General features: G+C 46.1%; 10 protein-coding genes across 13 annotated transcripts; 3 read left to right on the plus strand and 7 right to left on the minus strand.

Annotated features, from left to right (window-relative positions):
• The first annotated feature begins 778 nt into the window (after positions 1 to 778).
• On the plus strand, positions 779 to 1,713 carry LOC123003451 (uncharacterized). Of its 2 annotated transcripts, XM_070212657.1 has the most exons (3): positions 780 to 1,019; positions 1,112 to 1,430; positions 1,501 to 1,713. In XM_070212657.1, exons 2-3 carry the CDS (start codon positions 1,283 to 1,285, stop codon positions 1,692 to 1,694), a joined length of 342 nt encoding a protein of 113 aa, XP_070068758.1. In that variant the 5' UTR covers positions 780 to 1,019; positions 1,112 to 1,282; the 3' UTR covers positions 1,695 to 1,713. The 2 variants fall into 2 exon arrangements, with proteins under 2 accessions (XP_044251948.2, XP_070068758.1); XM_044396013.2 differs by having other exon boundaries at positions 779 to 1,430.
• A 7-nt stretch (positions 1,714 to 1,720) lies between these two features.
• On the minus strand, positions 1,721 to 3,598 carry shu (shutdown). The gene is made up of 3 exons (XM_017146440.3): positions 3,431 to 3,598; positions 2,604 to 3,351; positions 1,721 to 2,547 (listed from the first exon to the last, which is right to left on the minus strand). Exons 1-3 carry the CDS (start codon positions 3,487 to 3,489, stop codon positions 1,990 to 1,992), a joined length of 1,365 nt encoding a protein of 454 aa, XP_017001929.2. The 5' UTR covers positions 3,490 to 3,598; the 3' UTR covers positions 1,721 to 1,989.
• A 302-nt stretch (positions 3,599 to 3,900) lies between these two features.
• LOC108060710 (soluble NSF attachment protein 29-like) lies at positions 3,901 to 5,110 on the minus strand. 2 transcript variants are annotated; one of them, XM_070212653.1, is made up of 3 exons: positions 4,995 to 5,110; positions 4,693 to 4,936; positions 3,901 to 4,635 (listed from the first exon to the last, which is right to left on the minus strand). In XM_070212653.1, exons 2-3 carry the CDS (start codon positions 4,925 to 4,927, stop codon positions 4,076 to 4,078), a joined length of 795 nt encoding a protein of 264 aa, XP_070068754.1. In that variant the 5' UTR covers positions 4,928 to 4,936; positions 4,995 to 5,110; the 3' UTR covers positions 3,901 to 4,075. The 2 variants fall into 2 exon arrangements, with proteins under 2 accessions (XP_070068754.1, XP_044251858.1); XM_044395923.2 differs by lacking the exon at positions 4,995 to 5,110 and having other exon boundaries at positions 4,693 to 4,982.
• Positions 5,090 to 6,365, minus strand: LOC108060709 (synaptosomal-associated protein 29-like). Its single transcript, XM_017146519.3, has 2 exons — positions 5,998 to 6,365; positions 5,090 to 5,925 (listed from the first exon to the last, which is right to left on the minus strand). Exons 1-2 carry the CDS (start codon positions 6,263 to 6,265, stop codon positions 5,336 to 5,338), a joined length of 858 nt encoding a protein of 285 aa, XP_017002008.1. The 5' UTR covers positions 6,266 to 6,365; the 3' UTR covers positions 5,090 to 5,335.
• A 293-nt stretch (positions 6,366 to 6,658) lies between these two features.
• Positions 6,659 to 8,668, plus strand: LOC108060712 (thioredoxin-related transmembrane protein 1). 2 transcript variants are annotated; one of them, XM_017146523.3, is made up of 4 exons: positions 6,659 to 6,989; positions 7,203 to 7,364; positions 7,421 to 7,595; positions 7,749 to 8,668. In XM_017146523.3, the coding sequence occupies exons 1-4, from the start codon at positions 6,817 to 6,819 to the stop codon at positions 8,235 to 8,237; spliced, it is 999 nt and encodes a 332-aa protein (XP_017002012.1). In that variant the 5' UTR covers positions 6,659 to 6,816; the 3' UTR covers positions 8,238 to 8,668. The 2 variants fall into 2 exon arrangements, with proteins under 2 accessions (XP_017002012.1, XP_017002013.1); XM_017146524.3 differs by having other exon boundaries at positions 6,662 to 6,989; positions 7,770 to 8,668.
• Positions 8,669 to 8,912: 244 nt separating this feature from the next.
• ytr (U4/U6.U5 small nuclear ribonucleoprotein 27 kDa protein yantar) lies at positions 8,913 to 13,092 on the minus strand. The gene is made up of 3 exons (XM_017146491.3): positions 12,951 to 13,092; positions 12,604 to 12,892; positions 8,913 to 10,429 (listed from the first exon to the last, which is right to left on the minus strand). The coding sequence occupies exons 2-3, from the start codon at positions 12,837 to 12,839 to the stop codon at positions 10,105 to 10,107; spliced, it is 561 nt and encodes a 186-aa protein (XP_017001980.2). The 5' UTR covers positions 12,840 to 12,892; positions 12,951 to 13,092; the 3' UTR covers positions 8,913 to 10,104.
• On the minus strand, positions 11,368 to 12,430 carry eIF6 (eukaryotic translation initiation factor 6). The gene has a single exon (XM_017146489.3). It carries the CDS (start codon positions 12,213 to 12,215, stop codon positions 11,478 to 11,480), a length of 738 nt encoding a protein of 245 aa, XP_017001978.1. The 5' UTR covers positions 12,216 to 12,430; the 3' UTR covers positions 11,368 to 11,477.
• Positions 13,093 to 13,751: 659 nt separating the features above from the next.
• gbb (glass bottom boat) lies at positions 13,752 to 15,409 on the plus strand. The gene has a single exon (XM_017146517.3). The coding sequence runs from the start codon at positions 13,915 to 13,917 to the stop codon at positions 15,283 to 15,285; it is 1,371 nt and encodes a 456-aa protein (XP_017002006.3). The 5' UTR covers positions 13,752 to 13,914; the 3' UTR covers positions 15,286 to 15,409.
• Positions 15,410 to 15,627: 218 nt separating this feature from the next.
• On the minus strand, positions 15,628 to 23,003 carry bgcn (benign gonial cell neoplasm). The gene is made up of 5 exons (XM_017146515.3): positions 21,377 to 23,003; positions 18,680 to 19,033; positions 17,150 to 18,115; positions 15,999 to 16,689; positions 15,628 to 15,941 (listed from the first exon to the last, which is right to left on the minus strand). The coding sequence occupies exons 1-5, from the start codon at positions 22,869 to 22,871 to the stop codon at positions 15,806 to 15,808; spliced, it is 3,642 nt and encodes a 1,213-aa protein (XP_017002004.3). The 5' UTR covers positions 22,872 to 23,003; the 3' UTR covers positions 15,628 to 15,805.
• Pym (partner of Y14 and mago) lies at positions 19,081 to 20,087 on the minus strand. The gene has a single exon (XM_017146516.3). It carries the CDS (start codon positions 19,955 to 19,957, stop codon positions 19,391 to 19,393), a length of 567 nt encoding a protein of 188 aa, XP_017002005.3. The 5' UTR covers positions 19,958 to 20,087; the 3' UTR covers positions 19,081 to 19,390.
• Positions 23,004 to 23,319: the final 316 nt, after the last annotated feature.

Consider the following 23,319-nt stretch of genomic DNA (forward strand, 5'->3'; position numbering starts at 1 on the left):
AAAATAGATGTATACCATTTTTGCTGTTCTGGTAATCAAAAATATATGTTATATCAAATTAATCGTGTAAGCAAATATTCCACAGATGCCAATAACTAAACGAGTAATCATAAAAAATAATGTTAAAATGTAAAATTAAGCAAGGAAAACCAATATTCGTGAATAAATATTTATGGGTTTTAACAAAAAAAAGGTATAGTTTTATAAAAAAAGTGTGGAGGGAAACAAGGATGATAGTTATCTCGCGGATTTAAGACCGATTCGAGCACCGAAGGCGTAATCCCCACCATTCCTCACTCTACCTTCTCCTCATGCATAAACGGTATTAACTATAAATGAATTAAACCGGCCAAATAGAGGGGCATTTTTTACATATAAGTGTTTGAGAACTCGTACACGACGCGTCTCTCAACGCAGAACGCCACGGACGCACTCGCTGATGTCTTGCTCAAATTTCATTTCAAGCAACAACCCCCTATTCCAAAGAACCGAATTCTCTACCATATTCAAGTCGGGTTATATTTAGCCGCAGCGCGCTGGCACCGTGGTGCAGGGGGTAAGGCGTGTGACTACAAAGCATAAGAGTGTGGGTTCAAATCCCCTCCGTATCATTATTTTTTTACATTTTTTTTTTTTTTTAATTTATAAAAGTACATTGTAATATTTGCTTTCCAATTTGTAACGTCTATTAAAGCAGGAGTCGATTAGCCACTGTTAAAATTGATTATAAATTTAAACCGGTTAAAATTAATTTGCAAAGGTGTGTATTACTTAAAAAATCAAAAGTTACATTAATCATTTTTAATTATTACTCCAAACAGAACATCAACGCTACAAAATGCTGTTCAAAAGTTATACTATTTTGATTTTTCTGGGAAGTCTCCTTTATAAATCAAGTGCAAAAGGATTAGAAGGCTACAAATGGTGCACGGTGGTTAGAAATGGATTCTGTGCAAATTGAAAACTAAATAAATATGAACTAAAGTCTGGCTTCTATTAATTAAGATGGGAAAAGGGAAGTGAGTCTCGTGATTTTTAATAATAGTATTAATAGAAATGGTAGTCGTTACGTGGTTGTAAAAACACATTTACCTCAACTTACAACTTTTAGGGGACACAACTGTTTATTTATCTCTTGCGGTTTGGAATATATGAAGCTCTGAATAAGTAATGGACTTAAAACCATCGACAGTTGATTAACTAAAATCGTTTGATGAGCATTAAAAGCGCCAGTTCACTATAATTAATTTCGCTTTAAGTCAAAATCGTATTTTTTAGAGCAATGGTGGATGTATTATCCAATTCAGAAACTTTTATGCAAAATGTTAGGCGTATTTTTGCCGGAAACACAAGCAATAAAGGCGAATGGCCCATGGTCAGCAGTTATTTCTGCCCGCTCCTGATGCTCGTCCTATGGTTAATCACACTATGTAAAAATTTCGGCTACTTCTTGAATTTTATATTTAATTTATATTTATATTTAATTCTTAATACCCTTAGGTATTTTAGTTTGTGTATGCGTGTGCTGCAAGTTCGTGAAATCGGAAACGTTTACCAGATACGACTCAAACAGCATTGAGATGCAGGATGTTCATATCCTGGAGCCCACATTCAAACATTACAAAGGATGTGCGTGCTTGGAGTGCCTGCATCGTCAGTTGGCCAAGGAATTGGATCTGAAAAGTGGAAACTAAGGAAACTAAGAATTGTGTTTATTGCCGTACAAAATGTACGTTTATTGTAGGTAATAACTAAAAATATTTAAGGAAGAACATAGCCTTATATCGCTTTGGTTTTTTAATAAAAATCTACCTGTGAGAATAGTCTTTCTTTTAAGAAGATTTAAATGGCTCCAGATTGGTGACAGCCAACAAAAGTTATAGTTATTCATTAACTTGGTCTAATTTACCTTCATGGAATGTTTTGATTTCTTTGCAATGTGTTATGAAATACAAACTTCAATATGAAATACTGATTTCTTCAGTAATTTTAAGCTGACTTGACTTCCAGCTTCGACAAAGTCAAGACATCCTCGTGAATGGGCGACAAAGTCAGCTTCATATTGTGATCTTTGACCAGATTACAAATCGTTTCAAACTGCGCGTCCGAAAACATTTTACGGGAAAAATTCATGGATTTCTCGTCAGAGCTCTCGAACTCGTTGATCAATTCTTCGATTTCGTCCTTGAACCGCTGTTCCTTGGCTTCCTTCTCCTGCTGAGCTGCCGTTTTTGGACCACTTGACTCTGGCTTCTTTGCCGCAAAGGCCCGCGACCAAAGTTCACGACTGGCCTCCTTGTACTTGCTGATTCTCTTATTCATGCTGATGATCTCATCGCTGATCTCCTTGTTCTCCGGCTGCTTTGCCTGAGCCTGCAGGAAGACATCTCGAGCCCGGTCGTATTCGCCCAAAGCAGCCAGGGCGCGTCCCTCCAGAAAGAGGGCCTTGCAGGATGGATTGTTTAGAGTCAGGCGACGAAGGGCTTTCATCATGATGCAGGAGCGCTGCGGCTTGTTCAGCTTGTTGTAGACGATCATCAGGTTTTGCTGGAAAGAAATAAAATGTTTAGCTTAATAGTTAATAGCTTTAATAAGATACCTACATTCAGGGTAATCAACAGTTCGGTTTGCCTGCGCTCCTCCTCGTCATTGCCCATTCGACAGTAGTTGAGGGAGTTGACGGCTCGTTCAAAGGATGTCGCCGCATCGCGATAGCGCCCGCGCTTCACGCAATCCTTGCCGTGCAGGTGCATGTCCTGCGCCTTTGGATAGACCACACAGAACTTGTCGCGGTCCTCCTTGGCGATCCCATCGATGGCCTCCGCATCGCCTATCAGCGAATAGTCAATGACCTCCACCTTCAGCAGCCCGTCCGCCTTGGGCTTGATCCTCGGCGGACAGCCCAGTTCCCCGAATAGCAGCTTGTAGGAGATGATGAACTCGGCCTGCTCGTAGGGACGCATGGTGCGCACCGCCGACTCCAGGCCCACGATCACCATTTTCTGGCCAGTCTCGAACTCGAACTTGGTGCCGCGCAGCATGGAGGAGTCGAAGGGGGCGCCACTGCCCTCCCAGTAGAAGCTGTAGCGCACCGACACCCTGGCCTTCTCGGGCACCACTTCCCGCTCCACGTGACCCTCGCGGGTGATCCGCTTGTACATGTAGTCGTCGATCCTGTTCATCAGGACACGCAGCTCGTCGAAGGACTGCGTCCACGGTGAACGCAGTGCCTCGTTGTCCACATCCTCGGCATCCTCGTAGTCGCTGTCGCTCTCCAGGCCCAATTCATGGCTGCCATTGCTCCGCTGCCCCATGTCCACCTCGAACTCAACGCCCTTGTCCACGAGCTCGCTGCAGGAGTCGCCAAATCATGGATTAGGCCACGTGCTAACGGTCGCAGGGAGATCTCGATCTCGATCTCGGTACTCACGAATAGGTGAAGGGCTCCTTGAGCATTTGGGTGCCAAAGGGATGGTAGGACTCCTCCATAGTTCACAGAAAACGAGTATTGTTTATGAATTGTGCGTTAACCGAAAATCGCTGAAATGGCGCTTTTCTTTTGGAATTTTTCAGCAGTGCTGGAAAGAACAGGAGCTTTCTAGAGATGGCTCTTTTGGCTTTCGATTTTTCGATAGGTTAGCAACAGCGATAAGTAGCTGTCATTTGTAGTTATCAAATTCAAAATAAAGATTCTTTTAATACTGTTACCTTCGCCATTTCAAATAAATAACATTTATAATATGATAACGTACTAAAAGTACTTTACTTTTTTTAAAACAACATTCTAATTAAAAACTCCCATTGATTTAGTTCTTTTTTAAATAAGTTAATATCTGTATTCCAAACCCTGTGAAGTGAAAAACCCAAAAAAAGCATATAGAAGCGACATGAGTCATAATATCTTTTAAAATATACATTCATTTGTATTTGACAAATGCTGCGTCAGCAGCCAAGATAACAAAGAAGTCGTTTGTTAATCAAATCGGAGAATAATAAAAACTGGGAAACATAATGAGAAATGCTATGATTATGACAATGTTTTAAATATTCGAATATAAATTGGCATTTCCCCCAATCATTTATTTAGCAGCTTGCTCAATTCTTGGGTCTGCTGTTCGATCTGCAAGTCAATATCGTCCATTTTGTTCTTCGTATTATCCAGCAGCTCGTTCTGCGACTCAATTTCGCCACCCAGATCGGTGGCCATCTTCTTGAGCACCGACACATTGGTACTCATTTCCTCCAGATTGGCTTTAATCTGAGTCTCGAGAGGATCTGCCTTCTGACCATTGTTAGAATCGTCACTCTGCTGACTCACTGAATGATTGTCGTTGAACTCCGATGGTGAAAACCTACACGACGGGCTATCTTCCATATCAATGTTGATATCGGAATCTTGTGAGGCTCTTCTAACTGGTCGCAAAACAGCAACACATAATTGCTTTTTCTTGCTACCGGAGAGAAAGTTCTTCACGGAGCCAAATACGCTTTTTAGGCGATTTATTCGTTTTTTGTTGATGCGCAGCTTGGAGTCCATCTCGTCCAGTTGATGCGTAACATTCTCGACCTGTTCCCGCTGCTTGGACAGCTCCACAGCGGTGGCCATGCCCAATTCCTGGCTTTCATAGAGCAGACCTTCAGGTTTTAAAGGATACATTAATTTTATGTCTCTATTTTGGACTCGTAATTTACCCAAGCTCCTGTTAGTGGATTCAAGAGTTCGCTGTTCGATGTCCCTCTTTTCTTCTGCAAAAGCCACTAGTTGGGCAGCAACCGAGGGCTTCGAAGTTATCTCGTCCTGCATTTCAATTGGATTGCTGCTTCCCTGCTGCGATATCGTAGATTCTTCAGTTTCCTTGATCTGCTGCAATAGGCCATCATCCGCGTCCTTCACCCTTTCCACGTCATCAAATTGGTCGTCTGCCATCTTAATAGACTGAAAATTCCAGAAATTATAGAAACCGCGAAATGAATAATTCCTTTTTTTCAAGTACTTAAGAAATTCTGTATTCGAAACCAAGATAACAGAGAAGTTCTGTGTGTATCCGAGACCATTAGAAAACAAATTACCCTACCCGCAAGACAGCTATTCCGTTTTATATGAATTTTTATTCAAAACTGAACACTTATCGCTCTCCAACTACAAGCACTCCGAGAGAATTTTCGTTTGGTGTGTGTAACAATAAAAAACTAGGAAACATAATGAGGAATGCATTCGTAATGGCCTTGTGTGGTGCTCATCTTGCGATATGGTATGACTATGATTTATATATATGTTCAAAGGGGCTATTCTAGGGATGCTGTAAACAAATAATGGTATCGACGACTCCGCCCCTCACTTCTTCAGCAGCTTGCTCATATCCTTGTTCTGCTTGTGGATCTTCAAGTCGACATCCTCGATTTTGTAGTTCATATTATCGAGCAGCTCGTTCTGCGACTCGATTTCGCCGCCCAGATCGGTGGCCAGCATCTTGAGCACCGACAGATTGCTGCACATCTCCTCCAGATTGGCGTCTATCTGGGCCTGGAAGGGATTGGCCGCCTGCCGCTGGGGCTGATAGGTGCTGCTGGGATCGCCACGCAGCTGGCTAACTGGATGGCTGTCGTAGCGATCCGCTGGTGAAAGTGGAGCCGGAGGGCTAGCTCCTCCATAAGCTCCGCCCATATCAATGTTGCTATTGGCCTCCTGGGACGACTGACTGGCCGTGGGCGAACCGGCGGCAGTGGAGGGCTGATCCCGGTTGCCGGAGAGGTAGTTCTTCAGGCCGCCAAAGACACTTTTCAGGCCAGTCAGATGACGCTGGCTGAAGCGCAGCGTGGAGTTGATCTCGTCCAGCTGGTGCGACGTCTTTTCCAGCTGCTCCCGCTGCTTGGCCAGTTCCACAGCAGTGGCCTTGCCCACCTCCTGGGTTTCGTAGAGCAGACCTGTGGGTTTTCAATGGGGTACATGTTTAGATAACGCCCCTTAATTGGCTGGCAATTGACCCCCATGGTTACCCAAGCTCTTGTTGGTGGAGTCCAGAGTTCGCTGCTCGATGGCCCTCCGTTTCTCCGCGTAGGCCAGTCGCTGGGCAGCCACCGATGGCGACGAGGTTATCTCCTCGTCGTCATCGTCCTCCATCTCGAAGGGATTGGTGCTCCTCTGCTGCGGCATCTTGGGTGCTCCCGTTCGCTTGTTCTGCAGGAACAGCTCATCGTCCACGTCATCGAATCTATTCACATCGTCGAAGTGGTCATGCACGGGCTGCAGATAATTGTGGGCCATCTTTTGGGACAGATAAGTTTCCAAATCGTTCAATTTTGTTGTGTTTTCATAAACTTTTATTTTCTTTGTTGTTGCTCGCTGATTGGAAGTTATCGATTGCAATGGGGGTGGTGCATGATTAGTAGCTAAAAGTAGCTAGATGTAAAATGTCTAATAAAAGCTAGACATAGTTTTAAAACAGGGATAATTTAACAAGCCACAAAAACGGAAGCATTTACCAGGATCTATTAGAAAAAATACAAATTTCTTGAAAATGTATTTAGCTCATTAAGATTTTTCTACATAGAACTACAAATATTTAGATATCTAGCCATTTTACCTCATCTCCACGAATACCCCTGCCGGATATTTGGCGGAAAAAAAGCAGGTTGCCATCCCTGTTGGATATCGAACCAGCGTTTCGTTTCTATCAATTTTCCAGCAGGCGTCGCAGTTTTTTGTAGCTTTTTGGACCCTGAATTGGACGGAAACTTTAGTTTAATTTAGCAAATTGTAGCAGCCGAACGTCAGAGGTTTCAGGACACCCATCGGGCGAAGGAAACACCACCCACATGCATTGCACATCGCTCTTTGTGGCCGCGTCATGTGCGGCGCTGCTTCTGCTGGCGGCGACAGCGCGGTCGGCGGCGACTGCGCAGTCAGGATTACAGCCAGGTGGCAAGTTAATCGAGTTGGACGAGGACAACTGGCACCTGATGCTCCAGGGCGAGTGGATGATCGAATTGTGAGTGCGAAAGGAGGGCCTTACAAGCCACCCACCCAGGTGGAACCCCACAGCTCCTGACGTAACGAGAAAGGGGCGTGGTGCGCCGGCTTTTCTCAGCCGGCAAGCTGGTTTTCCTCTTTCTCTGGAATGCCAGACATTCCTTTGTGGCCACGATGACTCATTCCCCTGGCAGCTGTTTAAAACGTGTCTATTCTTCCACTGTACTTATAGCTTTGCTCCGTGGTGCCCGGCCTGCAAGAATCTTGCTCCCACCTGGGAGCGATTTGCCCGCGTGGCCAAGGATGTTAAGGTTCAGGTGGCCAAGATCGACGTGACCACCTCGCCCTCGCTTAGCGGACGCTTCTTTGTGACCGCCCTGCCCACCATCTACCAGTGAGACATTAAATTCTACACAACATAAGAGCTTAACCCATGTAAATCCCTTCCAGCGTCAAGGATGGCGAGTTCCGGCAGTATCGTGGAGCCCGCGATGGCGATGCCCTCCTGTACTTTGTGAAGAAGCAGCAGTGGCAGAGTATCGAACCGCTGTCCGCCTGGAAGAAGCCCGATACCATCCACATGTCCGTGCTGTCCTACTTCTTCAAGCTGTCCCACACTCTCAAGGTTCGTTCACCCATGCCCATTTATCACCTCAGTTCATTGCATGAGACATAAGCGGAAGCTTATCAGCGGAGCTGATCCGCTGACCCAAAGATTGCCGCCCATTACTCATTACTCTCTGCTGTTGTCTTGTATGTTGTGGTCATGTACTAATAGCACACGCAAAAACTCTTTAAGGACTTCAACGGGCGGCTGCAGGAGGAGTACGGCCTGCCCACGTGGGGCTCCTACGCCCTCTTCGCCATCGCCACCATCTTTGTGGGCGCCGCTCTGGGACTGCTGCTCGTGTGCCTTGTGGACTTTGTCTACCCGCCAAAGAAATCACAGCGCCAGAGCTTCTCCGAGTCGCAGGACAATCTGACCGAGGGCCTGGAGGATCTGGCCACCGAGGAGATCGAGGATGATGGCGAGGCTGAGGAGAACGAGGATGAGCAGCGGGAGAGCGACGAGGAGGCCGAGGAAGATGAGGACGACGAGGAGGAGGAGGAGGACAGCGAGGAGCAGGCTGGCGATCTGGCCGCACAGGAGAAGGAGGCCGACAGCGAGCCGGAAAAGGTGGAGAAGCCGGAGCCCAAGCAGGCCGGTGATGCTGCGCCCGAGAAGACGGAACAGGTGCGCAAGCGCAAGCCACGCAAGGGCGATTAGGTGCAGCCGGGTCGAGTCCCTGTGGATCATCAGCCTTAGCGATCAGAAGCGGCAACAAAAAGACTAACACACAGAATCGAGAGAAACGCAACCTCTTACCAAGCATCATTCGAGCAGATTAACTCTGCTCTGCCTTCGCGCACAAAACTGATTGTTTCCCCCACTTAATCCTAGCCAGCAAACGGCACCTCATGTATTTCTTAATTATGTACAACAAAATTATAATCCTTTAAGCGATAACAAGCGTAACAATAACTAAATTTAACTTTAGTCGTACACTTTTACTTTCTTTTGCCAAGCATTGTATTTTGTGTTCAAATCGATTTCTTACACATCTATCTTCTCTTAAGCATTTCTTTGTAATTGTATTTCAATCAAATTGCAAATTGTATTAAATTTTCGTATTACAAAATAAACAAAAAACAAATAAAGCGGGTGGTGTTTCACTTAATTGGGTAACATTTCGGAAATGGTGTAAAAAATGAGTTTGAAAATTAAATGGAAAATATCTATTTTGCGGTCATTTTATTTTTAACTTAATTTCATATTTTATTGAAATGGTTCATGGTTTATAATGATTTATAAATGGTTCCTTTAAAATAAAACTCGATACCACTTTCAGTTCGGAAATTTTATTCATCTTCAATTTTAATAAATAAGAGTCAATGTAATATTTGGTTTTACAAATTTATTATCAGTTTATTGTAAGAGAATATGAAATAAGACAAAAATCCCTGCAATTTCGTAATGGGTGTAACTACAAATAATTGTTATAAGGTGTGTGGTGTTTGGCCGAAATTGTTAAAATTTTCAAATACATATTGTCTTCCAAAGGCAAAAAAAAGTGGTTAGCTGTTGCTTAAAATAGTTTGCTTGTTGCGGCATACAAATATTGATGTCTATCTTATAAAAAGAGTACAAAATGATTATACAAATATCTCTATAAAAACGTGATTCATCTTCAGCGTTGGTTTGCCTGATCTGTTGGCACTTGTGATTTAAATCGGAATTAACTGGATTAATTACAACATTTTGATTGTTAAACAAATAATTATTCTTTCAACAAATTGCTATGGCTATTGTAAGGTTCATTCTGGGGGGTTTTCGGGGGATAAGGTACTTGTGGTGTGTGTGTATATTATTTTTTTCTATATATATAAAATATATATTTGATATATATTGTTTGGTTGTAAAAGTTGTACTATTGCAGCGTATGGAGGAAGTTTGTTGGGTAGTTATTGGGATAAGGAATTGGATAAGGATTGGGATAGTTCGTTTTGGGCTGTGGTGTGTTTTCAAATACTTTAAGTAATTGTCTGTATGTGAGTTTGAAAATTTAGCTGTTGTGAATTTCGGTTTCAGGCGGTTTCAGGCTGGCTTCAGTTAATTCGTATTCGTACAAAATGGCGAGATGTCAACAAAAACAATTGTTAATTACTTTGAAATATTCAAAAAGCAATCGTCGTGCGTTGTCAACTGCAGCTGAAAGCATGTCCTCCAACCGAAGGGGGTTGGAATTGCTTTCAGCCCCAGATATTTGTTGTAAAATTAACCTGGGGGGGCCAACTCCATAACAAAGGCGCACTTCAGGCTTAAACTACTAAATAACTAATTGAGGTATGAGTGTGGTGAGGCTGTCCTCTTGCAGAACTTGCTTGATGAGTGGAAATTTTGACGGGGCCAAAAGCTGGCTGAATTTCGTAAACCGGTCTATTGCATAAAATTGCAGGTCTTCGTCCGCCGCCCATTGCCCATTGCCCATCGGAATTGGGATTGGGATTGGGACTGGGCACGGACAAGTAAAAAAGCGTAGCAAACTAGTTGGGCCAGGGATGAGCATGTGGAGATGGCTGCTGCCCAAGGACTGCTAGGCCACAAAATCGAGCGGCCTGTTGAAGCCACCCTTGCGATTCATGTACTGGCGGTACTTTCGCTTTAGGATTACATGCACTTCTCCGACATCGTTGCCCTCGACCTTCCTGTTTTTGGTGGTGTCGAACGTGCAGAATCCCATTGTCTTCAGCATCTCGACCTCTTCCGGTGATTTACCCTCCAGGTCCGCCTCGTTGATCTTGGGCCGGTCTGCAGCTGTGGCCGCATTGTTCCTCGTCGTCCTTCGCGACGTCGATGGTCCGGAGCTGCTGTTGCCGCCGCTGCTTCCGCCTCCTCCTCCGGCGCCCCTCGACCGCGATCTGTGAATCATGAATTGTGCATCGTGAGCGGCGAGTTTCAATACGTTTCAGTTGCTGACTGACTGACAGGACCAGTTAATTGCATTCGAATGGCAACGAGCCTGGGAATTAACTGGGGCGACCTTGGGCCCTGTGCACGTGATTGTGCAATTTGAAGTTTTAATTAAGTGAAATACGACACTTTGCAACCGGTCGGTTCGCTTCATTAAAGGTCTCGGTTATGTCTGGGTATTTGACAATAATTTGGGAGCTCAAAACCAGCTAAGTAATAACTGGGAGGGGGGATGTTTATACAAAATTCTAGAATTTCTTTATGAGATACAAATAATATAGCAGAAGTTACTATGAAAGCATAAAAAGTTCTTGAACATATATAGATCTCCCGATTTTAGTAATGTTTTTTTATAAGGGGTTTAAGTTTAAGACCTTTGAATGAACCTAAACCTCTAACTTAACAATTTTCCTTTATGTCTGGGTATTTGAGAATAAATTGGAAGCTCAAAATCCGCTTAATAATCACTGTGAGGGAAAATCCTATTAATAAACAACTGGATATGAAGAAAAAACTCAAAAATTTAGTTATGAGATACGAATAATATTGCAAGTTACTATGAAAACAATGAATTTATCAATATACGCATTTAGTTAGATTAAGATCTCCCGATTTAGGTAGGGTTTCTTATAATGAACTTAAGTTTAAGACCTCTGGATGATCCTAAACTTATAACCTAACCAATTTCCACTTCAAAATAGATGGCTGCAGCTGCTGGGACTTTCTTTTAATTTTGTGTGTTGTATAAACAACTGGATATTTATACAAAATTTTAGAATTTCTTTATGAGATACAAATAATATAGAAAAAGATCTCCCGATTTTGGTAGTTTCTTACAAGGGGCTTAAGTTAAAGACCTAACAATTCTCCTTTAAAAATAGATGGCTGCAGCTGCTGGGGCTTTCTTTTAATTTTGTGTGTTGTATTTCTTAGCTGACATTGTGTAGAAGATAACAGATAATCCTTAGATCAAGTATAAAAGATGGATAAGTTCGCCTAGGACATGTCCTCGATGAGGGCTGCTCGCAGCTTGGTCGTCACCGTGGCCGGTTGGGCCTGGTTCAGCTTGAAGACGCTCTCGATCACCGAGATCTCGGTGGCCGTTGTGTTCATGCCCACGAAGGAGAGCCAGTCGTTGACGACCATGCCGGCGGCGAGGACTTCGCTTCCCCGGTTCACTGTGCCGGCGACGAGGGGCACCTGCAGCAGGGACGACAGCTCGTCCTGGTCCTGTATGCTCGTCTTGGGATGGACCATGCCGCCCTGGTTGCTCAGCACGGTGTACGAGCCCACTAGCGTGTTGTCCGCGATGGTCTGCCGGAAGACCTCGACCTTCAGCACATCGCCGATAATCTCCTCGGTCTCCTTGTCCAGATCGGGGTGGACCAAAGCCACATAGTCGTTGCAGGCGATAACGTTGCCCAGCGCCGAGAGGCGCTCCTCCACGCGCTGGATCTTGACAGCATCGGGCAGGCTGTTGCGCAGATGCTGCAGCTCCTCGTCGGTGGTGGAGTTGGGCACCAGCAGCCCGTTCCGGTTGCCCACGGTGAGGCGTCCGATGATCCGGCAGCCGCCCACATTGGCGTGCACCACCGGTATGGTCTCGGCCAGCTCCGCCTCGATGGCGCTGTAGAAGGTCTCGGATCCGCCGATGGCCACCAGGGCGTATGTGTTTGTCAGCTTGGTGAAGACGCCGATGTCGTCGTTGTTCTCGAATTGCACGCGCAGCGCCATTTTCTCTGTATGTTCCGGTAGGTTCTTCTCTGTGTGGCTTGCTCTGCTGGGATTTCCTGGCTGACTGTGCCCGTAAGTTGGGATCCCCTGGATTTTGTTTATAAGGCCGGAAAACTATTTAAACGCCGTGATGAAATTCGCACAATTTCGCTTCACGTGGTAATTTTTTTTTTTATGTTGAGCCGCCAGAGCTGCATAGCCATCGATTGCCTGCCTATCGAAGGGGGTCTATCGATACTTGCGGGTAAATAAACAAGTTCTGGGTGGGGATTACCGGGGGGGTTGGACTAGTGGAAATGCCTGATCTTATTTCTTATTCCTACGTTTTAGTGACTAGTTTTATACTTATCGCTTCTTGGCTTTTGGTACACTACACTTTGTTATTCACCTAGAACGCCGGCCCCGCGCTCGATCGCGGTCCCGCTCCCGATCACGGCTGCGACTCCGCTCGCGATCCCGTTCCCGGTCACGGCGACTGGGGCCTCCTGCTCCTGATGCTCCGGCGGGAGCCACTCCGATGGCCTCCCGCTCCCGGGAGCGGCGCTCCCTGCGCTTCTTCCGCTCGGAGCGCTCCTTCTCGCGCCTCCTGTGCGCCGGCGAGGCGGGACTCCGGCTGCGGCCCATTTCTCCGTTTATGTGGCGATTCTGCTTGTGATTACTAGATGGTTTTGGTTTGCCTGGTCGCAGATGGTACAAGTTAAGTAATGTTAGCACCTTCCGAATCCCCATGCTCACCGTTGCTCTAGGCTGTGTCTAGCATTATTTGGGCGACACCGGCGGTGGGTAGAAACGCGCTAACTTAAAACTAAAACGCAAATAAACAACGCGCGTTATTTCGCCGCGACGCCGAAAACAGAATGAAGATAAAGTTGAGGAGGAGGCAAGGGATGTGCATTAGGGGTGGAGAAGCATCTAAGATTTCGATTTCGAAAAACATCGATACCAATTGGTAGCATTAGAGGTGGAGACAAATCGATGAAAACAACGGGCGCGTTCAGCAGAACAACATGATACCTGACCACTGATGGTTTTCTTACGATAGTTCTGCTGAACGCACTTTATTACTAATCATGATGCAAGAATTTTGCATCAGTGATCAGGCATCAGGTAGCGTAAAAATAGAAATAGTAAGCTAAATAAAATATCGAAACTTTTAAACTTTTAAACTTTAATTTAAAAAAGGACATAAATTCGGTGGAATTCTTTATAATTGTTCAGCCATTTTTTATTTTTATGTATCTGCGATAGCTGTGAGCAGTGCTGCAGTTGCGGAGGCAGGAAAAACATTTTTTTTAAATTGCGCGCACACTGTTTGATATATTTTTGTACTTTTACGTTATTAAATCTATCAGCAGAACAAACTTGATCACTGATTACTGATCCATCAGTGATCAGGTATTACGTTGCTCTGCTGAACGCGCCCAACGATGGCTGGCAGAGGGAGTGTGTCTCCGCTGTCTCAGGCGGGTGTACCTGCTAAATAACTAGGAGTTCGATCAAAGATCGATAGAGACGGCGCTGCCAACTCCCTGAAAACAAGAAGAAAATGCATCTTGAAGATTAAGATACACACAACAATCCGTAAGTGCGTCAGAATTTTCAGAACCCGCGGTTCGCTGGAACTCCCGAAATAAGCAATTAAATGTTACTGTACATGTGAATGCCAACGCGCAATAGATAGCCGTAAATACAATTCAATATGTTGTCTGCTGTGCGAAATACCTCGGAGGCTGTTGCAGTTCTCGCCTCGCTGGGACTCGGACTGGTTTTGCTAATTTTCGTGGCCACCACGCCGCCCGCCGTGGAGGCCACCCAGTCGGGGATTTACATAGACAACGGCCGGGATCAGACGATCATGCACAGGGTGCTCAGCGAGGACGACAAGCTGGACGTCTCGTACGAGATCCTCGAGTTCCTGGGCATCGCCGAGCGGCCCGTGCACCTGAGCAGCCACCAGTTGTCGCTGCGCAAGTCGGCGCCCAAGTTCCTGCTGGACGTCTATCACCGCATCACCGCGGAGGAGGGGCTCAGCCATGACGAGGATGAGGGTTCCTACGGCAGCCATCGCTCCCGGAGAAGCGCCGATCTCGACGAGGAGGAGGAGGAGGAGAACGAAAGCGATCGGCAGAAGAACTTCATCACCGACCTGGACAAGCGGGCCATCGACGAGAGCGACATCATCATGACGTTCCTGAACAAGCGCCACCACAGCGTGGACGAGCTGCGTCACGAGCACGGCCGGCGTCTGTGGTTCGATGTCTCCAAGGTGCCCGACGACAACTACCTGGTGATGGCCGAGCTGCGCCTCTACCAGAATGCCAACGAGGGCAAGTGGCTGACCGCCAATAGGGAGTTCACCATCACCGTCTATGCCATTGGCACGGGAACAATGGAGCCGCTGTCCTCGGTCAACACCACCGGCGACTATGTGGGCTGGCTGGAGCTGAACGTGACCGAGGGGCTGCACGAGTGGCTGGTCAGGTCGAAGGAGAACCACGGCATCTACATCGGAGCCCATGCCGTCAATCGGCCCGATCGCGAGGTCAAGCTGGACGACATTGGACTGATCCACCGCAAGGTGGACGACGAGTTCCAGCCCTTCATGATCGGCTTCTTCCGCGGACCGGAGCTGATCAAGGCGACGGCGCACAGCAGCAGCCACCACAGGAGCAAGCGGAGTGCCAGCCATCCGCGCAAGCGCAAGAAGTCCGTCTCGCCGAACACCGTGCCCCTGCTGGAGCCCATGGAGAACACGCGCAGCTGCCAGATGCAGACCCTCTACATAGACTTCAAGGATCTGGGCTGGCACGACTGGATCATCGCGCCGGAGGGCTACGGCGCCTTCTACTGCAGCGGCGAGTGCAATTTCCCGCTTAACGCGCACATGAACGCCACCAACCATGCGATCGTCCAGACTCTGGTCCACCTCCTGGAGCCCAAGAAGGTGCCCAAGCCCTGCTGTGCTCCCACCCGGCTGGGCGCCCTCCCGGTTCTCTATCACCTGAACGACGAGAATGTCAACCTGAAAAAGTATAGAAACATGATTGTGAAATCCTGCGGGTGCCATTGAATTCAATTTACCACTTAGGCTAAGCAATATAAAGCGTTTCTGTGTAGATCTGTATCTGTGTCCATCTCTGTACTAATCTCGAATATTTTTTATAGAAATATACAGCGCTGTACCTAACTGAAAATGGGTGTGTAAATTACTGGGTCTTTAATTTGTTTAAATCAATTTTAAATTAAAACAAGAAACTAGGGTAATACATTGGGAAAACATGGATTTTTATTGTCACATCATTTCGATTGGTTTCCACTTCAACCAAAAAGTTTGAGGATACATAATTAAAAAAAATCTACATTCAGGTAAAAACAATATTACTTGCAAACGAACAATTTGGTTGCACAGCGCTTAGTTACATACTCATTTTGATTGTCTCTTCATTGAAAAACATTAAATGCATGATATCAACATTCACTTAAAAACAATAATAGGCACAAACAAATTTATCCGACTTCTTTCAGCAATAAATTTGCGGTTATACATAAGTATTTTGATTCTGACTGCGCGCTTACAAGGAATAATATATTTATCGCTTGTGAATCCAGTGATGTCGGAAGGCAAACAGATCCATAATTAAGTTTCCGACACGTTTGTCAATTAGACAAGACATTAGGCGACCATCGAACACAGGCACGTTAACATTTAACGACACACAAGCCTCTCTGAAAGGAAAGTAAATTAGATACAAATAGTCTTTAAATTGTTTTCTTGGTACTCACAAAATTTCATACACCGGAACAGAGTTTCGGAAATATTCCTTCAACGTAAAAACGCCATTGATAGTTTTGGCCCGACTTATGCTGAGCATTACTTCTGGATCCTTTCTGTACAGGATCACAAAGATGTGTCTGTTGGGCGACTCAATGGGTCTGGCGAATTTACCCAGGACGCTTTCAATAAAAGCCGGAGTGCTCTTCTTGTGGAACTCCTCGCATTCGCCCTCCGCGTAGAGCAGGAAAAACTGCCTCTCGATAAAGTGCGAATTGAATTGTTGTTGCGATGACTGCAACAATCCCTGGTTCTCTTCGATTTCTCGGCTCCAACTGAAATTGGCATTGACGTTCAGAAGATACAAGGCTGGCAGCTGAGTGGAGGGAAGATAGCTTATGGGCGGAGGCTTGGGGAAGCCGACAGAAGATTCCTCGCTCTCCAAGATGGTCGATAGGGCTTCAGTCAAGGCGGTGTATTGGCAGCTTTGAGCGGCTTCGTTGCGCCACATTTCCTGCTTGTCGCAGTTTTTTACCAATTCGTGGTACATCCTAAAGAAGTACTGACGCGTTCTCATGATCATCTCCACATTGGGCTTGGACACAACCATCCAAATCCATTCGTCTATGAAGATATTAACGCTGCGATCGGCTGTTAGTATCTGGGTGTCGCATATTTGAGAAAGGCGGATTCGTGGAGGACCTAAAATAAATAGAACACAAGAGAGAACGCTATAGTCGGGTTGTTGTCCTGACTGTCTAATACCCGTCACTCGGCTAAAGGGAGTGCAAGGGAGATGGATATATACAAAATTTTGATTGCGCATAACTTTTAGATGAATGATCCGATTTAAAAAATGTGTTCTACATTATGATAGGTATTTATAAAGACTATAAAATTGCATTTTTACATTTTTAAAACTTGTGGCCCCCAGACACTTTTTAAAATCGTTTGTGGGCGATTGTGGGCGTTAGAGGGGGCGTTGCGCTCCGCTGAAATAACCTTGCGCTGCGTAGGAAGCCCAAGAATATGTGTGGGAAATCTCAACCTTCTAGCTTTTGTAGTTTCCGAGATCTCAGCGTTCATACAGACAGACAGACGGACGAGTAACGGGTATAATAAACGTTAGGTTATAATAAATTTGGAATTCTTAACAGCATACCAGCGAACAAGGCAACTGCCAGGGGAACCACCATGGTGGCGTAAATGATGTGGTTCTTCTGCTTGCTGCAAACAATCCAGGGTGTGCGAAAGTTCAGTGCTGAGGTGTTCAAAGGCTCCAAAAAGTCGCGAAGCACCGTATTCGGGTGCAGGTGAACACTGCCGGAGAAGGCGGATTTCAAGCAATGTTTCCCAGCATCAACGGCACAAATATTGGGATACATTCCACCGGTCAGCGCAGCTTTGACCATGTGCCAATTGCCGGACATCTGATTGAGGCACTGCATGCTCAGCTTACCACGGCTGTGGACCAAATTGGAGGCCCGCAGGGAGTTCACCAGTTCGGCGCGCGTAAAGCTGAGCTGTTCCATCAGCCCGTTGAGCACGAAATCATACTCATCCGTGAGATGCAGCTGCGGCATCTTGTTCTGCAGTCGACTCTGCCACTCCTGAAAGAGGCGCACGAAGATGAAGTGGTCGGAAAACTGATTGTCGGCCAGGCGGGCACGCTCGCCCTTGATGCGATTCTGTATGTAAATGGTGAATTTGTCCCACAAGCGATCGACGTCCTCGTTGAAGGGAATGCCCAGTGGATCGGCCGTCGACAGCGAGCTGACTATGGTGAGTACGGGGTCCAGGCAGCGCAGCAAAATGCCAAAGATCAGCATGCGTCCAAACTGGCAGGGCACCGGAATGTCCGCCAGCCGGCAGCCCAGCCAGGTCACATCCTCGGCCTCGTCCAGGACGTCTATTTTCTTGAGGAACTGCACGGCATGGTGCACATTGATCAGCGGCGGCGGTGAGATGCTGAGGCCCAAATATTCGCTAATAACCATATTGGGCGATAGCACCTTAACCGTCAGGCAGATCTTGTCCAGCGGCATGGTTTGCAGGCGTGGCTGACTGGTCTCCCCGAGCTCCTCAAAGGCCTCCTTGTTGATCAAGCGAAAGCATTGGGCATCGCCACCTAAGGGGAATGGGGAATATAGGAAAAACCTTAGCCAGATTCGAGGAGATACTACGAGTTAGTGTTGGGTTGCACAAGAGTGAATGAACAAAAAAGAGTTGCTCACTAAACTGAGTGAGTGAACATGTTCCTTCGAACTTTATTCTTTATTGTTCTCTTGTTCATTTTTGCTCACTTGCTGCTTTTTGTTCACTTGTTTAGTTTGGCTCCCTTACTTGCTCTTTTTTGTTCACTTGTTTAGTTTGGCTCTCTTACTTGCTCTTTTTTGTTCACTTGTTCAGTTTTGCTCTCTTACTTGCTCTTTTTTGTTCACTTGTTCAGTTTGGCTCTCTTATTTGATCTTTTTAGTTCACTTGATCAGTTGCTCTCTTGCTGTTTTTTGCTCAAAAAATATTTTTTTTTTTACTTTTAGGATTTATTTTGCATTTGGTTTTACAGTAAATCAGCTGATTTCTCAGAGCCAGTGAGAAAGTTAAGGAGAGAACAAGAGAGTGGGAAAAATGAACAAGTGAACATGTTCACCCAAATGAGCAGATTTTACCCAACACAACTACGGGCACCTACCTTCGAGATCCAGGATTAACTCCCGTCGCTGGAGGCAATCCTTGCCCACCCACTCGTAGCGATCCTCCGCGCTGTAGCTGGTGCTATCGTAAATATGGTTCAGCCGGCAGGCGGTGTCTATTTCGTACTTGAACCGCACCTTCAGGTGCAGCGATTCGATTATGTCCGTGGTCAGGACCACCTTCACGGTGTCATCGCTCGCACTGACCAAGGCGTCGATGTACTCCTTGCGCATGTTCTCGTGCAGGAGGAAGATGGAGCACTCCTGCAGGCTGCCTGTCAAGCAATGGCTCAGTATCATGTAGTTCAGCTTGACCAGATGGTAGTAGCTGGGCAAAATGATGAGGATGTTGCCTGCAAAGATAGAAGAGTGACGAGCAGGAGCCTTAAAACTCAGTGGGTATTTCTAAAACCTTTCGCTTCAAATGGGTTTAGTTTATTAAATCTGATTTACAAAGTTACCTATACATAAATAAACGCGGCACTCCTGCTCCATTCGTATAAACTAGGTTTCAAGACAGACGACACACATTAATAAAAATAGATCGATATTACTAAATGGCTTTGACATCTTCGGCTACAACTAATATAACTATTCAACAGACATATTCCTTTCGTTTCTTTCTGTGTAGAGGCGGCGCGACATCTGGTCGTTGATTTGTTCACGAGGTGAAGAGGATATAGCAGTATCTGAGTGAAGTGGATCTAGGGCTATGAGCGCGGCTCCAACTCCTTGATTTGCCGCAGGATCTCGGACTTCTTTTTCACCTTATCCAGCTGATCCTTGTCCAGCTTCTTCTGCTCGCCCGCCTGAATCCTGCTCTCGATCTGCTCGATTTCGCGGATCTTCTTGCGCAGCTTCTTCAGCTGCTTGGCGGGATCAGCCTCCTGAGATCCCTCCAGCCGTAGGGTGTCCTCCAAAGCCTTGGATATCGAGTTGATCTGCTCCTGCTGCGCCTGCTGCTGATTGACTTTTGGCGGCGGACACGTGCTGGGCGGCACTACGAGGACACCGGGCTGCTTGTCCTGCTTCTTGGCCCTGGTCCGCTCCTGCTTCTCGCGCTCCCTCTTGGACTCGGCGGCCACCAGGGGACACATGCCAGGCGGCACTCCGGCCTGGCGCTGCTGCACGAACTGCTTGCCCTTGCTCTCGTACAGCGGCACCTCCTCCTGGGGCACGTAGCCGTCCTTGACGCGCCGCGCCTTGCGCCAGGTGCCATCCGGCCGCTTGGTGGCCGGGATGAACTTGCCCTCGCTGCTCTGTAGATAGGTGCTCATCTTGCTGCTTCTATAAAAAACAATGCCCCTTTCGCCAGGCGATACTAATCGATAGCTGGCACTGCGGATGGAACTTTTAGCGCGGCGGAGGCGTGTTTTCCCGCCATTTATCGCTTTCAAGTTTGCGGAACGAGTCGCGAAGTGACCGTTATTGAATAATTTGTAAAGAATTCCTTAAATGCTTTTTACCTAATTCCTAGTCGAAAGATTACCAGTCGAGGCTATGAAGAATGAGCCAACTAATTATAGATACATAGTTAAAAACCTGTAAGCCATCTTCATTATACTAAAAAAGGATGCTACAACTTCTAATTAAGATATTTTCTCAGTTCCGTTACTGAATAATTTTGAAAAAATACCCTGCATGCTCACTTTAAACCTAATTCTTATTCGAGGCTATGAAGAATGAGTTAACTTATTAAAGATATATAAACTAAAACCTGTAAGCCATCTTAATTAAACTAAAAAGGGATACTACAACTTCTAAATGAGATCTCCGCTCAATTCCGTTACTAAATAATTTTTAAAGAATTCCTTACATGCTTACTTTATACTTAAGCCCTTCCGAAAGATTACTAGTCGAGGCTATGAATAATGAGCCAACTAATTACAGAAATATAGTTTAAACCCTGTAAGCCATCTTAATGTTTACTACTACTTTTGCTCAGTTCCATTACTGAATAATTTTTAAAAAATTGCATGCTTACATTTTACCTAATTCCTATTCGAAAGATAACTTTTAAGGATGAGTTAACCATTTACAGATATATTATTTAAATCCTTTAAGATATCTTAATTATACTAAAAACAAGAGAGAACGTTATAGTCGGGTGCCCCGACTATCAGATACCCGTTACTCAGGTAAAGGGAGTGCGAGGGAGATGGAGATAGAGATAGAAAACGTTGATCACGCATAACTTTTTAACGAATGGACCGATTTGAAAAATTTCTTCTACATTTCGATAGGTATTGATAAACACCATAAAACTGCATTTTTACTTTTCCGAAATATTGAAATTTTTAAAATCGTATATAAGGGATTGTGGGCGTTAGAGGGGGCGTGGCACTCTTTTGAAACAAACTTGCGCTGCGTAGGAACTCCTAGAATCTGCATGCAAAGTGTCAATCTTCTAGCTTTTATAGTTTCCGAGATCTCAGCGTTCATACGGACAGACGGACAGACAGACAGACAGACAGACGGACAGACGGACAGACGGACATGGCTAGATCGACTCGGCTAGTGATCCTGATCAAGAATATATATAGTTTATAGGGTCGGAAACGCTTCCTTCTGCCTGTTACATACTTTTGCACGAATCTAGTATACCCTTTTACTCTACGAGTAACGGGTATAAAAAGGATACTACAACATCAACATAAGATCTCTTCTAAATTCTACTGTTTCTAGCATAACCTTACCTTTCGGATACTCCGGTTTCGTGCGCAACAGATACATGATGTCTATGATGAGATCGTAGTCCACGAAATCCGGCTTGGCGCTCTTCACCACATAGCCATGCAGGCTGTAGTTGTTCAGGACATCGATGCACTCGTGGTTGCCGTTCAGGGCGGCCAGAGAGATGGCATTCTGCTGATACAGATCGACTATATACGGATCGGCGCCCATGAAGAGCAGCAGGCGGAGGTGACTGGCCTTGTTCAGCTCGGAGGCAAAATGCACCGCGGTCTTGCCGTTCTGCGAGTGCCGGTAGTTGACCGGCACCAAATCATAGTTAACGGCGTACAAAAATGGACGAATGGCCGCATCCGTGCCCATCTCGCCGTAGGCCTGCAGGCACTTGTCCATCTGCTCGTTGCGCTGGCTCTGCGTGCGAAAGCTCTCCGGGATCTCCTTGTAAATGTCCGGACCCTTGTGAATTCCGGCCAAAGCAATGCAGCTGTGCAGGTCGTTCAGGTAGGAAATGCGCGGTCCCACCTCCTGCTGCTCCATCTTGTTTATCTCGGTTCCCTCGCCAAAGAAGTCGGTGAACTTCTTGGCGCAGCTCATCTGCGAGAGCAGAACCACCCGCAGATTCGGGTGGCTGTTCAAGGCGAAGCGAATCTCGCTTAGGAGCAGATCGGTGTGGGGATCATGCAGATGAACATCGTTCACCACCAAATGGCTGATGTTGCGGAACTTCTGGCTGGCCAGGGAGCGCAGGAAGTACTGGGCCGTCGAGAAGATGATGAAGGAGCTTGAGCTGACGGCGCTGAAGTGCGGCAACTGGATGCCCACCGTCTCGCCCAGCTGCTCGCCAAAGAACTCGGCCATCCGCTGGCTATTGTAGGTGGCCAAAATGGCATGGCTCTCGATGCACATGATCTTGGCATTGGACTTCTTGGTCTGGCAGTCGTCCAGGATGAGCAGCGGCAGGAACAGGGCCTTATCCCACGAGAGATCGGCATTGAGAATCACAACCCGATTGGCGTACAATGGCCACATAATCTCGGAGCGCAGTTGGTGACCCGGAAAAGTGGTCAGGAAAGTGCGCTGTGCCTCCGTCCAGAAGCGAGGATTCGGCGGACGGATGGCGGGCAGCGGAAGGTGCAATGACGGCATGTCCGAGGCACTGGCCTTCAGGGACACCACATCCGCACTTAGCTCCAGATCCTCCTTGCCCATGAAGGACTTGCGGCCCAGCATCGTGAACATATTCATCGTGGCCGCCGAGGACATGGTCAGCATCTTGGGCTCCTCCAGGTAGTGGCGACATGCCTGCTTGTAGATCTTCACGCAGCTGTTCCCATTCGTGTTGACTATCTGCGATCGGAGCCCCAAGGAGCGGGCGCAATTGTCGAAGGCTTCGTGCTCGCTGGAGCGGAAGGTGCATGGAAATTGCTGGCAGCAGCGCCGGCCGGCTATAAAGTACAGCAGCTGCTGCGGAATAAACTTATCCTGGATTATCTTGTTCATTTCGGATGCTGTACCATCTGTTTGCCACGAAATTCCGCAAATTATACGACGTAATTCACGCGTCGCGGGAAAAATAAATCCGTTTTTGCCGGGCTTTGTATGAACAATGGAATGGTGGAATGGAACACGCAGGGTTGTATTTTCGCTGAAGTTGAAGCTTGTTCGTTAGGGGTATTCCCTCTGCCATCACATCACTCAAACAAAATTGTAAGCACAGAAAAATGCTTTAAATTTAAAAAAATACGAATTTAATCGAAAATAAAATACATTTATAAATTGAAACTAAAAAGTAATAAACGCGTTAAACTATTATAATACAAAAATCAATGAATGGGAAATTAAAGAAATTGATTCTAGTATATGGATCAAAAATTAAAGAAGAGTTTAGGTTTTTATTATTTTTCCTTTTGTTAGCGAATGAAAAATGTGGGTATTTGAATGAAATAAA

This window comes from Drosophila takahashii, chromosome 2R (genome assembly GCF_030179915.1).
Source record: "Drosophila takahashii strain IR98-3 E-12201 chromosome 2R, DtakHiC1v2, whole genome shotgun sequence".
Classification (NCBI taxonomy): Eukaryota; Metazoa; Arthropoda; class Insecta; order Diptera; family Drosophilidae; genus Drosophila; species Drosophila takahashii.